This window comes from Canis aureus, chromosome 27 (assembly GCF_053574225.1).
Source record: "Canis aureus isolate CA01 chromosome 27, VMU_Caureus_v.1.0, whole genome shotgun sequence".
Classification (NCBI taxonomy): Eukaryota; Metazoa; Chordata; class Mammalia; order Carnivora; family Canidae; genus Canis; species Canis aureus.
In genome coordinates, this window is record NC_135637.1 from 12948683 (window position 1) to 12963625 (window position 14943).

The window sequence follows — 14943 nt, forward strand, 5'->3', positions numbered from 1 at the left end:
ATTTCTTTAAATCAATAGCTGTCAATAGGGGCCAATTTTTGCCTCTCACAAGACATTTGGCAATGTTTGGAGACATGGTTATTCAGTGCAGGTAGGGGCCAGGAATGCTCCTGAATATCTTAATGCACAGGACAACCTCAAACAAAAAACTACCTACTTCAAAATGTCAGTGATGCTGAGCTTGAGAAACTGCACTTTAAATGATTTGGTAGAATTTACCACTAAAGCTATGTGGGCCTAGGCTTTGCTTTGTGGGAAGATTTTTGTTGTTGTTGTTGTTATTAATTCAGTATCTTGCTATAGATTTACTCAGATTTTCTATTTCTTCATGAATGAGTTTTGGTCATTTATATGTCTTTCTAAAATTTGTCCATTTCATCCAGAAGTCTAATTTCTTGGCATAAAGTTGTTTGTGGTGATCCTTTATAATGCTTTGATTCCTCTAAGGTCACTTGTGATGCTCCCTCTCTAATTAATTAATTAATTAATTAATTAATTTCTTTCTTTCTTTCTTTGTTTCTTTCTTTTTTTTTTTTTTTAAGATTTTTATGTATTTATTCATGAGACGGGGGGGGGGGGGGCAGAGACACAGACAGGGAGAAGCAGGCTCCATGCAGGGAGCCCGATGTGGGACTCAATCCTGGGTCCCCAGATCAGGCCCTGGGCTGAAGTCGGAGCTAAACTGCTGAGCCACCCGGGCTGCCCTCTTTAATTTCTAATAATAATTTGTATCTTTTTTTCTGTCAGTCTAGCAAAGGTTGTTAATTTGGTTATCTTGAAGACTCAACTTTTGGTTTTGAGTTTTCTGTCTTGTATTTTATTGATTTCTGCTTTAGTGTTTATTATTTCTGCTTACCTTGAGTATTTTTTTTTTCTAGTTTTTCAAGATAGAAGCTTACGTTATTGATTTGTGATCTTTCTTTATCATAGATATGTATATATAGGAAAAACAGTATATATAGGATTTGGTACTCTCTCTGGTTTCAGGCATCCCCTGGGAGTCTTGGGACAGACAAGGGGGACTACTGTATTGTGTTTTTATTTTCATTCAGATCAAAATATTTTGTTAATAATTTCCCTGTTTCTTCTTTGACCTATTGGTTATTTAGAAGTATTACCCAATTTTAAAAAAGATTTTATTTTTATTTATTCATGAGAGAGACAGAGAGGCAGAGACATAAGCAGAGGAAGAAGCTGGCTCCCCGCGGGGAGCCCAGTGCAGGACTCCATCCCTTAACCCTGGGATCCTGACTTGAGCTGAAGTCAGATGCTCAACTGCTGAGCCACCATGAGCCACCAGGTGTCCTGTCCTGTATTATGTAATTTTTACATTTTTGTTGATTTCTAGCTTAATTCCATTGGTGGTTGAAGAACTTTATATAATTTCAGTTTTTAAAAATTTGTTGAGACTTATGATCCGGCATATGGTTTATCCTAAAGAATATTCCATATTTACTTGGGAGGAATGTATATTCCTTTGTTGTTGGATATGGTGTTTTGTTTTTTTTTTTTATTTTAAGATTTTACTTATTTATTCATGAGAGAGAGAGAGAGTAAGAGAGAGGCAGAGACACTGGCAGAGGAAGAAGGAGGCTCCATGCTGGAAACCCAACATGGGACTCGATTCCGGGTCTCCAGGATCACGCCCCGGGCCATAGGCAGTGCTAAACCACTGAGCCACCTAGGCTGTCCGATATAATGTTCTATAGATGTCAAGTCAAGTTGACATGTTATCTTGACATGTTATCTTCTACATACAGTTGACAGTGTTATCTTCTACATCTTGCTGATTTTCTGTCTGGCTTTTCTATTATTGAGGGTGGCAGTATTGGAATCCCTAAATAATAATAATAATAATAATAATAATAATAATAATAATAAATTATTTAGGATTCCAATAATATTAAATATTATTAATATTAATAATTACATTTATAATATTAATGTTATAATCAATAACATTATTAAATTATTGTTATTTAGGGATTCCAATAATATTATTAAATATTATTATTATTATTATTATTGTCATTTTATTTAATTTTTAGAGAGCACAAGCAGGCAGAGTGGCAGTCAGAAGGAGAGGGGGAAGTAGGCTACTTGCTGAGCAGGGAGCTGGATGTGGGCCTCAATCCCAGGACTTTGAGATTCTGACCTGAGTGGAAGGCAGACAACCGACTGAGCCACCCAGGTGCTCCTCCAACTATTATTATTATTTTTAAAGATTTTATTTATTCATGAGAGACAGAGAGAGAGAGAGGCAGAGACACAGGCAGAGGAAGAAGAAGGCTCCATGCAGGGAGCCTGACGTGGGACTCGATCCTGGGTCTCTAGGATCAGGCCCTGGGCTGAAGGCTGTGCTAAACCACTGAGTCGCCTGGGCAGCTCCCAAATACTATTTTTGAATTATCTATTTTCCTCCTATATTCTGTTAATTTTTGCTTCATGTATTTTTGAACTCTGTTGTTTGGGACCTGCATATATGTTTATAATCATATCTTCCTGGTGAATTGACCTTATCTTTTTAAAAAGTGCCTCTCTATTAACATCTTTTTTTTTTTTTTTTAAGATTTTATTTATTTATTCATGAGAGATACACAGAGAGAGGCAGAGGGAGAAGCAGGCTCCGATGTGGGACTCGATCCCGGGACTGGGATCACACCCTGAGCTGAAGGCAGGCACTCAAGTGCTGAGCCACCCCAGGTGTCCCAACAGTTTGTTTTAAAGTCTTATTTTGTGTATTGTCTGTATAGTTTCTTCAGCTCTCCTGTGGTTACTCATTGTATATCTTTTCCATCCTCTTCTTTTTCCATTTATTTTTTTTTATTTTTAATTTTTTAATTTATTTATGATAGTCACACAGAGAGAGAGAGAGAGAGGCAGAGACGTAGGCAGAGGGAGAAGCAGGCTCCATGCACCGGGAGCCTGACGTGGGATCCGATCCCGGGTCTCCAGGATCGCGCCCTGGGCCAAAGGCAGCCGCTAAACCGCTGCGCCACCCAGGGATCCTTCTTTTTCCATTTAATAAGTTGTAATAAAATTACTTGTAACAAAATTTACCATTTTAACCATTTTTATTTTTAATTTTAATTTTTTAAATTTATTCATGAGAGACACACAGAGAGAGAGAGGTAGAGACAGAGGCAAAGGGAGAAGCAGGCTCCATGCAAGGAGCCCGATGTGGGATGCGATCCCGTGACTCTAGGATCACGCCCTGGGCAAGGCAGCACTAAACCGCTGAGCCACGGGGGCTGCCCAAATAACCATTTTTAAGTGTATGCTTCACTGGTATTAAATATATTTATAATGTTGCACAACCATCCACCATCCATCCATATAATTTTTTTGGTCTTGTAAAATTGAAACTCTGTACCCATTAAATGGTAACTCCCGTGGCCCCTTTCCCCGAGTCTCTACCAGCCACCTTTCTACTTTCTGTCTCTATAATATTGACTACTCTAAGCACCTTAGAAAAATGGAGTTATACAGTATTTGTCTTTTTGTGACTGAATTATTTCACTTAGCATAATATTCTCAAGATTCTTCCATATTATAGCATATTTCTGAATTTCCTTACTTTTTAAGGCTGAATAATATTCCATCATATGTATACAGGCACTTAGGTCCCTTCCATGTTTTAGCTATTGTGAATAGTGTTGTTATGGATATAGATTTACAAATATCTCTTAAAGATGCTGCTTTCAGTTCTTTGGGGTATATACTCACAGTTAGAATTGCTGAATCATACGGTAATTCTATCTTTAATTTTTTTGAGGAACTGCCATACTGTTTTCTATGGCATTGGAAATGTACCATTGTATATTACCACCAGCGGTGCACAAGGGTTCCAATTTCTCCATATCCTCACCAACACTTGTTATTTTCTGTTTGTTTTTTAAGCAGTCTTCACACCCAGGGTGGAGCCCAGTGTGGGCCTTGAACACACAACACTGAGATCAAGACCTAAGCTGAGATCAAAATCTGATTCCTAACTGACTGAGCCATTCAGGCATCCCTGTTTATTTGTTTTTTGATAGTAGCTATCCTAATGAGTGTGAGGTTGTATCTCATTGGAGTTTTGATTTGCATTTTCTTTTTTTTTTTTTTTTTTCATTTATTTATGATAGTCACACACAGAGAGAGAGAGAGAGGCAGAGACATAGGCAGAGGGAGAAGCAGGCTCCATGCACCGGGAGCCTGACGTGGGATTTGATCCCGGGTCTCCAGGATCACGCCCTGGGCCAAAGGCAGGCGCTAAACCGCTGCGCCACCCAGGGATCCCTGATTTGCATTTTCTTCACGATTAGTGATGCTGAACATCTTTTCCTGTGTTTATTGGCTGTTTGTATATTTTTGGGGAAATGTCTATTCAAGTTTTTTTTTTTTTTTTTAAGATTTTATTTATTTGAGAGAGAGTGAACAAGAGAGAGAGAAGGAACAGGGAAGGGGCAGAAGGAGAGGGAGAAACAGACTCCCCGCTCAGCACAGAGCCTGATGCGGGGCTTGATCCCAGGCTAGATCATGACCTGAGCTGAAAGCAGATGCCCAACCAACTGAGCCACCCAGGTGCCCCTCTATTCAAGTTCTTTGACCAGTTTTGAATCAGGTGGTTTGGGTTTTTTTGTTGAGTTTTAGGAATTCTTGTATATTCTGGGTATTAATCCTTTATTAGATACTTGATCTGCAAATATTTTCTTCCCATTATGTGGGTTGCCTTTTTTACTGTTAATAGTGTTTTATGATGCACAAAATTTTTAGATTTTCATCTTCATCTTATCTGGTTTTTCTTTCATTTCCTGTTCCTTTGGTGTCTTATCCAAGAAATCATTGCCAAATACAATGTTATGAAACTTGTGTCTTATGTTTTCTTCTGAGAATTTTATTGTTTTAGGTCTTACAGTAAGGTCTTTGATCCATTTTCGGTTTTTGTATATAGGATTAAGCATCCACCTTTGTTCTTTGCATGTGGATAGTCTACCCCAGCACCATTTGTTGAAATCTTTTTAACTCGTTTGCTTGTCTGAATCTAAAGTATAAGTCTTACCGACAGCTGTAGTTGGACCTTTTTTGTATTTGTCACAAATATTCCTATTATTTGCAAAAACAGACAATGGATAGTTTTGTCTGTGGGTCGTGATTTCCTGGCCCTTGGAAGGATTTAGAAGAATTACTTCATTCCATGTATTTATATCCTTATTAATTTAAGGTAGTATTTATATTTCTTTAGCAGAATTCAGTGTTTTTCATTGATGCCTTTGAAGTAGTATATAATTTATTTCAGTGAATTATGCCTTCCTACATTCTCCTTTGTCATTAAAATATGTGAGAAAATAAGCCATCTACACATAGAAGAGTTGACAGATGTGAGAGTGTTACTTCTCCTCCCCAGTTGGGCTTCTTGAAGACTTAGACGGGTTAATGTTTATGGCACCATCACCAAAAGTGAGAACTAAACCTGGAAAAGAGGACAAGAGGTGTAAGGAAAACAGGGTTCAGAAATCAGAGCTGTAGGGAGGCCTGGTAGTGCCTCTCTTACTTCCCGTAAAGTCAAGTGTTAAAACTCTTGTCAGAACCTCTCCAAGTTGAATAGTCTTGGCTGTGTATCAGGTAAAGTACCATCTGAATAAGCACCAGCACAGTGACTTTGGTCTAACGTTATTTTCACATCCCAGGAACTGTGCAAATGAATAGTCCCTTGATCTGTTTATGACAGATAATTCCATGGAAAAAAACTCTTTCTCCTGAATCTCCTATGAATGTACATATTCATTAGAGTTGAGAAGAAGGAGAGGTCTAGCAAATGATTTTACTCTACCATGAAGCTTAGACTATACTCCCAACTCCCTCTTTCCCAATCCTGTATTCCTCCTGTCTTCTCAAACAGTCTACTCATGGAAACATGAAGGAGGAGGCAAGTTAAGTGGGTAGGTTTGAATTCTGTTTAGGAGGTAGTGACTGGGGCAGAGCCTGGGACCTCCCTGAGTGGGCAAGATTTGTCCCTAATCTTCAGTGTAAGGCAGTTACCTTTAATAGCTAGAATGGTGCTAGGGAAGAAGCCAAAGCTTAGATTCTAGTCTTACTAGTGCTTGTAACTCACTGTGTGACCTTGACAAGCTCCTTAACCCTGAAGTACAGTTTTTCAGAAGGGAGTTTGTGTAATGATCTTACTGATCTTTCCCAAATTAATATCCCTCTCTCATTTGGCTTTAGTCTACCTTTCTGGTCTTTCATTCCAATTATTGAGCATTTATTATATAATGAGAACTTTTATCAAGAACTGGGTATCAGAAAAGTGGAGATGATGACCAGTCCAAGCTTATTTTGTATTTTTGCATATTAATTGAGCAGAAGTTCTGTTTTTGTCTCTGAACTTAGTCTGGTGTCTGGCACACACCAGTTGCTCAATGAGTGTGTGTTACATGGACAGATATCCTGTTCCCATATACTGGGAATCAGGATTCTACTAGATTTTGCAGGAAAACAATTTGAAAGTGTCATGAGTCCCAGCCTACTTTCTCAAGGTCTCCATTTGGTTTCCTTTTCTTCCTGTGGAACCCTGAAAAATGAATTTTAGCCTGTCACAACTTAAATATATGGATGGCTTTCATGCCTGAAAGCCTATGGCAACAGAAGTTCAACATACAGTGTTTAGACAGGAATTCCATAAACACTTCCACTAAACCATAGAGACAATACCTGGAACTATTGAAAGCTATTAAAATTGTAAATAAACAATTGAAAACTATAAAAAATACAGTTAATGAATACAACACTTGAAAATTAGATAAACTTATTATATTCACTACTACCTTATTTGAACTTTTAAGATTAAAATCATTTAGTTATTCCAATAATTTGATCAGCTTGTTCAAGGGTTTAGGCCTCAGTATCATAGAAGCATGTATGAGACCAGTCTTTCTGGAACCTCAGAAAATATACTGACCATTTTAGTAAGTGAATATTCAGTAGTGAAGCATTTTAAAAGAATATCTTCCTCTCACACTCTGTACCCTCCCCGAAAAACACTGAGTATCTACTCAAATGGACCTGTAGATGAGCTGAAGAATTTCTTCTTTTCCAAAAGTGTTTGCTTTCTCTTGTGCTGGAAAACAGTGCCTAAGTCATTTAGACAAAATACCTAATTATAAAGCCAAAAGAATGCAAAACCCTAGTATCAGTTTCTTTTAGAAGATGAGATATTGAGTGGTAAGGTTGTCTCACCCTGCTCAATTATTTGTTTTTTTAATTGGAGAATCATTGTCTGCCCCTCCCTTTTTTTGTTTTAATAGGAAACCTCTATTTTAGAGGAATACAATATCAATTGGACTCAGAAGCTGGGAGCTGGAATTAGTGGTCCAGTTAGGTAAGAGACCCACATGCAAACTATGGCAGAATTACTCTGCAAAGGGCCATTTGACGAACATTGTACATTAGAAGCATCAGCTGTGCCAGATTTGTGAAATAGCTTTAATTTTAACAAGTGGAGGTATTAATGTTAGGCTTTTTCTCATCCATTTAGAAATATATTTAAGTGACTGAGTCACATTTTAGTGACTGAGTCACTATGTCACACGGTCTGTGACATAGACTCATTTAAGATATCAAGACTGAGGCACCTGGGTGGCCAAGTTGGTTAAGTGTTTGACTCTCGATTTCAGCTCAAGTCATGATCTCAGGGTTGTGAGATTGAGCCCTGTGTTGGGCTTGCACTAGGCATAGAGCCTGCTTAAGATTCTCTCCTCCCTCTGCGGCCCCACCCCCCCTCATTCTCTCTCTCTCTCTCTCTCTTTTTAAGATTTTATTTATTTATTCATGAGAGACACAGAAGGCAGAGACATAGGGAGAGAGAAAAGCAGGCACCTCACAGGGAGCCCAATGTGGGACTCGATCCCAGAACCCTGGGATCATGCCCTGAGCCAAAGATAGACTCTCAACCGCTGAGCCACCCAGGAGTCCCGTCTCTCTCTCTTAAAAAAAAAAGAAGAAAAAAAAAAAAGTCTCACACACACATATACATAGTGAGACTGCAGAGCTACTGTGAGAGTCACCTGTCGTGAGTAGAGGCCATTCTTGGCCATCCATCCTCAGGATGCTTCCTCATGGCTCAGGAGCTGAGGCCTGTGCAGGGTGGGTGGGTAAAGATGGCTTTTCTGCCTCTCCACCTGCTAGCTCTAGGGGCAAATTTGTTTGGATGCACCTGGATATATTCTTGATTAGAAGTGCAATTCTAAAAGAACAAACTTGTTAAATTAGTTTTCACTGTAACATAGATGATTTCTGATTGAATTTTTTTCCTCCAAATCTAGAGTCTGTGTAAAGAAATCTACTCAAGAACGGTTTGCACTGAAAATTCTTTTTGATCGTCCAAAAGCTAGAAATGAGGTATGGCCCTTTATTGCCTTGATTTGCCTAAATATTGGAAGTGCCTAAGAATTATTTTTTTTTACAAGGCAGCTTCCAGGAGGGAATATAGAGATGCATACAGAATTTTATTTACCCCTTTTCCTATTGCTTTATCATTATAAAGCAGTCCCACATCTACCAGTACCAAAGCCTGTCAATCTTACTTCCTTTCAACCACCTCTTGTTCTTTAATTAATGTGGTTCTTATACCCTGAAGTATTTAGGTTTACCTCAGCTTATACTTATTGGACAAGGTCCTCGAAGAGCGGAGAATGGTGGCTAGTGTCCTGTAAGTGTGTGCAGGAGGGCTGTAAGGATATGTTTCTAGTTCTAAAAAATATATGTTTGTTTTAAATCATCTGAGTGTGGTGATGACATATTAGTGACATGTGCAATGGAAAATGTATTCTTTTGCTTAGGGGTATATGAAAATTTCTGAGACAAATGAGTTATCTGCCAGATTTTTCATTTGCTAATGGGGGTGGGCAGCAGAAAGTAAATCTGTCGGTGAGGTGAAATGTTTCATCTGTTCTCTTTAAGGTACGTCTGCACATGATGTGTGCCACACACCCAAATATAGTCCAAATTATTGAAGTGTTTGCTAACAGTGTACAGTTTCCTCATGAGTCCAGCCCCAGGTAAGACCACATGGAGGTCAGCACCACATGTCCACCTCTCCACATGTAGGCCAAGGTATAGTGGGGTTTTCCTCTCTTTTGTGCTCTTTTCCCCACCCCCTTTTCTCACCATCCCTCCTTCCCTCCCTGCCTCCCTCCCTCTTTCTCTCTTCTTTTGATTTTGGAAAGTCTCAAACATTTGTAAAAGCAGACAGAATTATGAAATGAATTCTCAGGTACCCATCACTGAACCTCAATAGTTACCCACTCATTGCCAGTCTTGTTTCAGCTATGCCCCATATACTCTCTGGGACCCTGATTATTGTGATTACTTTCTCTTTAAAGAAAAGAAAAGTATGTAATGTGGAATTAAAACAGATTCTATTTCAAATTAGTGAAAGGGGACCAAATATTATTAGGCACTGGCTTACATTGATATGGCAAAAAGCCCTTATTTAGCCTGACGTCCCTTTTATTTATTTATTTATTTATTTATTTATTTATTTATTTATTTATTTATTTATTTATTAATTTATTTATGATAGTCACACAGAGAGAGAGAGAGAGGCAGAGACACAGGCAGAGGGAGAAGCAGGCTCCATGCACCGGGAGCCCGATGTGGGATTCGATCCCGGGTCTCCAGGATCGCGCCCTGGGCCAAAGGCAGGCGCTAAACCGCTGCGCCACCCAGGGATCCCCTGACGTCCCTTTTAAAGGAGGAAATCAATATTATTTTTTTAGCTGCCAAATGGGTGGCATTCCAGGGAGTAATTCAAGGTTAAATAAGGTATGATTTCTATTGGAGACTGAGATGTAAATCTATCATCATAGCAATGTGATAGGCAGCAAGGAGAGGCATCCATAAAATATCTTGAGCTTATAAAGGAGAGGAGAGCTGCTCACTGTAGGCTGGGGAGACAAGGTATCTCACAGAGTGGTAATGTGGGTGCTAGGATTTGAAGGGGATGGGTAGGAGTCTTTGGGTGGAAAAAAGAAGATGGATTTGTAAAAACAAATGGGAAATCAAATGACTGTTTCTTACAACTGTGCTCTGTTGGTGAAAGCATTTGGATAGAAACTGGAAGCATTTGTATAAAAGAATGATAACCAGAATTACGATTTTTTCTTAACAACATGAAAATTTTTGCTTTTCTTTAGTAGCTGTGTAACCCTGTCCGGCTGTCTTGCTGGGTATGCTGTGGCTCACATGGAAAACTAGTGTAGTGGGGGAAGGAGTGGAGAGAGACACACAGACATAGACACAGAAACAGACAGATGCAGAATGAGAGTGAATAACCAGGCTAGCCCAACACCAGCCAGCTGACTTGAGATTCATATCCTGTACAGCCGTATTCCGTTTTCAATATACTTTCCATCTAGCTGCCCTAAATGCAGTACAAAACATCACTTAAAAGATCACTCCTCTTTAACATCTGGTAATAACTAAGTACAGTATCTTCAAGAGGATCATTGTCTTCAAAACTTATTTTATTTCCATTTTAGCTTCTTAGAAAGTTCTAAGTAAAGGATATTCCTTGTCTGTAGCATCCAGTTGGTAGTGACAAGGGGTCCAACTCCAAGGGGCTAGACTTAGGAAGTAGTTACACACTTTGTAGATGAGGTATCCTTAGGTTAGCTATTTGATGTTTCAGGTTTTTTTTTTTTTTTTTTTTTTTTTTAACTTAACAAAATCAAATGCTTTCAAACAGGGCTCGACTCTTAATTGTAATGGAGATGATGGAAGGGGGAGAGCTATTTCACAGAATCAGCCAGCACCGGCACTTTACAGAGAAGCAAGCCAGCCAAGTAACAAAGCAGGCAAGTTAACCCCGGGTACCAATCAAACTGCCAACAATGTTGGTTAATAAGCACAATTTCATTGGGGGGAATAAAAGAAAGCTTGAAGAAAAGCTCTATTTGATCTCTCATTGCCTGCTTTGTTATGTAATCAGAAAAGATGCTTTGACAGGAGAATTGTGACCCCTTTTATGCTTTGGGGGGGACTGTATTTTTAAGTGGTTGTCAATTGCTTGCCTACTAGAAGATTTAAATAAACTCTGGAAGGAAGGTAATCTTTTAGTTCCTGTGTAGACCGTAGATATCTTTAAACATGTGGTGTCCAAGCACTGTTGCTGGACTTTGAGATAAATTGCTGCTGATAACACCTGAAAGATTGTATGGGATAAAAATATGTTCTGGGACAATTGTATACAAGATGCTTTTTGCTTATGAGTCACCTCATGAGATTTTAATAGAATTCTTGGGTCTTTGTAATTCTGGGTTATTCCTGATTATAGTCTCTGTATTTTGTGTGTGGGTTTTTTTTTTTTTTTTTTTTTTTTATAGTCTCTGTATTTTGACATCACATTGGATTACTAGAAAAATGATATATGTCACAAACAGTACTGGGAATCTAACTGGAAATAACCTCTTGAGGAGGTGAAAAGCTAACTCTGCAAGGCTTATCTTCAGGCCAAGCAAGCAAGGCAAAAAGCAGGAATCAGCACAACTGGTTCTAAACAGAAAATTCTTCCAAATTTTCCATGAACCTCAAGCATTTTTTTTCCACTTATAGTGAGAATTACTATCAAAATCTACTTGATTGGGTCAGAGCCCCTTGTCATGTTAACAGAAGACCTGCCCCTCAGGTAGTACACTACCTGCACTTGCACGGCAGCTGGTGGCCTTAGCTTTGGGTGCTAACAATGTGCAGGTACCTCAAGCATTTTGTGATGCCTCCTTTCTGGTAGGGAGGAACTGATATTTGGAATGCCAGGGCAATTTCATGCTGAGAGTTGAAGAACAGATAGAATTTGTTCTATTTAATTTTCAAAATTACATCTTATATTTTTCAAATATTTCAAATATTAGGATGTGCTCAGGGGATCTTGTATAAAACAAAAACCCTTCAAACCCATCTAAACAGGTGACATTTCATTTCAGCAAATGGGATGAGCAAATTGGAACATAAGGTAGAAAAATGCAGTTAGCGACTTTCTATTTTTCTTGAAGGCAGAGCCTGGCATTGAGCCCCCCGGACAGTGCAGTTCTCTTCGGAGCCAGGTGTGAGTGCCCACTGCCCCGTGGGGGGAAACCCAGGCCTGCTGAAGGCTGCCTGGCACAGCGCTTACTCTGCAGTGCTGGTTGCATCTCAGATGAGTGGAATTGGAAGCATTTCATTCTTTCCATTTTGTACAGGATTTAACTTTGACAAAGAAGTGTTTTACTGTTTTATTTTTCTTTTTGTTTAATGAAACACAGGTTGCAGCTAAACTAAGCTGAATTCATTTCTATTTCTTGGTACTCAAAGTCTTACTCAATTTCTGCTGTAAAACTGAAAGCCAGCCACAGTCTTAATTGACTTAATTAAGGATATATATATATTAATATCCTGAGTTCTCTAAGCCAGGGGTGTTAAAGAGCTATCTTTTCTAAGATATGGTTGCTCCATTATGTCCTTTTCCAGATAGCTTTGGCTCTACAGCACTGTCACTTGTTAAACATCGCTCACAGAGACCTCAAGCCTGAAAATCTGCTTTTCAAGGATAACTCTTTGGTGAGATGACTTGTTTTTCTGCATTTTAGTGTTGTCACTCTCAACACAGTTCAGGAATGGGTGTGTAGGTGTAGATTCAGAGTGCTCTGAATTCATGGTGAAGAAGCATTAAGCCAAAGTGCTTCCAGCAGCTTACTTTCCCCACTTCCTTGCTAGAGGCTCAAGGACATTCTGTTATACCCCTTGCACTGATAATTTTGGATGGTACTGATATACATTTGTAAGACTTAAGATTCTGGATATGATTTGGAGGTGATGTTAAAAAGGCAGGAATCTATATGCTGTTAAATATTCCCTTGAAGTGTAATAGTTGTATTTGTCATTAATGCTGATAAGGTGTTTTTTCCTCTCCAGTCTCACCCCCTGCCCCATGTACCATGTCCCACCGAATAAGTTGCTCTGGCAACCATGAAGCTGATGCTGAAAGTGAAGTTGCACCCTGGATTGAAGAGAGATGATGGGCCAGTAGATAGAGTCAGGGGGTACTTTTAGTATTGCATATACAGGTCACAAAACAAGGCTAACTGTGAGTGGGTAAAAATGCTTTACCTCTGTGTTACTAAGAAAAATTCCTCAGTATGAATAATTGTGAGGAATCCAGATGTGAGGACTTGCTATTCATAGGCTCAAGGTGTCAGCCAGAACCTCGTGAGAGACAGCTTAAGGTAACTTGTCTTCCACCTGGATTTTCCTTTAGTGTTTACTGACAACTCTGGAGCAAGGACTCCCATTTGTTTTATTTCAGGATGCCCCAGTGAAGTTGTGTGACTTTGGATTTGCCAAAATTGACCAAGGTGACTTGATGACACCCCAATTCACCCCTTATTATGTTGCACCTCAGGTAAGCATTTCTGTTTCTGCCACAGGATGTGTCACCAGGCTGTCTATAGACAAGTTTCTTCTCTTCGACAGCACAAGTGAGTGTGTATTACCAATGGGAAGGGGAGAAGTCAGCTTCAGAAATCTACAGTCTGCTTAATTAGGTGCAGGCGTTTTATTTTATTTTATTTTTTTAAAGATTTTATTTATTTATTCATGAGAGAGACAGGCAGAGACACAGGTAGAGGGAGAAGCAGGCTCCATGCAGGGAGCCTGACATGGGACTCGATCCCCGGTCTCCAGGATCAGGCCCTGGGCTGAAGGCAGCGCTAAACCGCTGAGCCACCTGGGCTGCCCAGGCATTTTATTTTAAAATCAACTTATTTTAAAAACAATGTATGATTTATGTATAATAAAATACTACTTTTAGTGTAGTTTGATGAATTTTGACAGATACTCCTGCATGGTCACCACCACAGTCAAGATATGAAACCTTTCCATCATTCCAGAAGCTCTCCTGGACCTTTGTAGTTATTCTGCTCCCCACATAGTCCCTGGCCGCAGGCAACCACTTATCGACTTTCTGTTGTTATGGGGTAGTTTTGCCTTTTGTAGAAAATCATATGAATGGAACTCATTATACTTGTTGTATTTCACTTCTTTTGCTCAGTACGTGTTTGAAATTCATCCATGTTGCTGTGTCTTTCAGCGTCTTTCAGCGGCTAATTCCTTTTTGTTTTTTTTTAAAGATTTTATTTATTTATCCATGAGAGACACAGGGAGAGAGAGAGAGAGAGAGGCAGAGACACAGGCAGAGGGAGGAGCAGGCTCCATGCAGGGAGCCCGACGCTGGACCCGATCCCATGACCCCGGGATCACGACCTGGGCGTGAAGGCAGGCGCTAAACCGCTGAGCCACCCAGGCTGCCCTCCTTTTTGTTGTTAAGTAGTATTCTGTCACAGAGGACTAATATTTGTTTATCCTTTGACTGACCGATGGCCATTTTGGCTTTTTCATTTTTGTCTATTATGAATAAAGCTCGTAGGAACATTCATTTATGTGTTTTGGGGGACATCTTTTCCAAAATGGTTGTACCATTTTACATATTCCCCAGTAATATCTAAGAGTTGCAGTTGCTTCATGGTTCTTACCATCCACTCATGTTTGTTAGTATTTATAATCTTAGTTTATTAGGTCCATAGTATTATTTAATTATGGATTTAATTATAACGTTTTCTTAATTATATAACTGTTGAATATTTTCTTATGTGTTTATTAGACATTCAGTTGTGAAGTATGAGTACCTTCTCTTGTGAAGTATGGGCGTAAATCTTTTGCCTGTTTTTTGGTTGTTGGTTTTATAATTGTGAGGTATAAAAAGTTATTTTCTGGATACAAATCTTTTGTTGTATATGTGCATTACTTTTTATTGCTACTGCATGAATTGCCACAAACATAGTGCCTTAAAACAACAGTTTATTACCTCATGGTTTTAAAGGTTAGAAGTCTGAAATGGTTTCAGTGTGTTGGCAGGACTGTGTTCCTTCT

The 14943-nt window shown here is 39.1% G+C and overlaps 1 protein-coding gene across 4 annotated transcripts in view; it reads left to right on the forward strand.

Annotated features, from left to right (window-relative positions):
- The window catches only part of MAPKAPK5 (MAPK activated protein kinase 5), a 39058-nt gene that overhangs the window by 6155 nt on the left and 17960 nt on the right, over positions 1–14943 (forward strand). For 3 of the 4 annotated variants that reach the window (XM_077875671.1, XM_077875672.1, XM_077875673.1), the window contains 6 exons: positions 7290–7363; positions 8307–8382; positions 8944–9041; positions 10730–10842; positions 12491–12576; positions 13322–13417. In XM_077875671.1, the coding sequence (XP_077731797.1) occupies positions 7290–7363; positions 8307–8382; positions 8944–9041; positions 10730–10842; positions 12491–12576; positions 13322–13417 (543 nt within the window). Of the gene's footprint in view, positions 1–7289; positions 7364–8306; positions 8383–8672; positions 8693–8943; positions 9042–10729; positions 10843–12490; positions 12577–13321; positions 13418–14943 lie in introns of those variants that run through there. The other variant, XM_077875674.1, reaches the window with a different exon arrangement.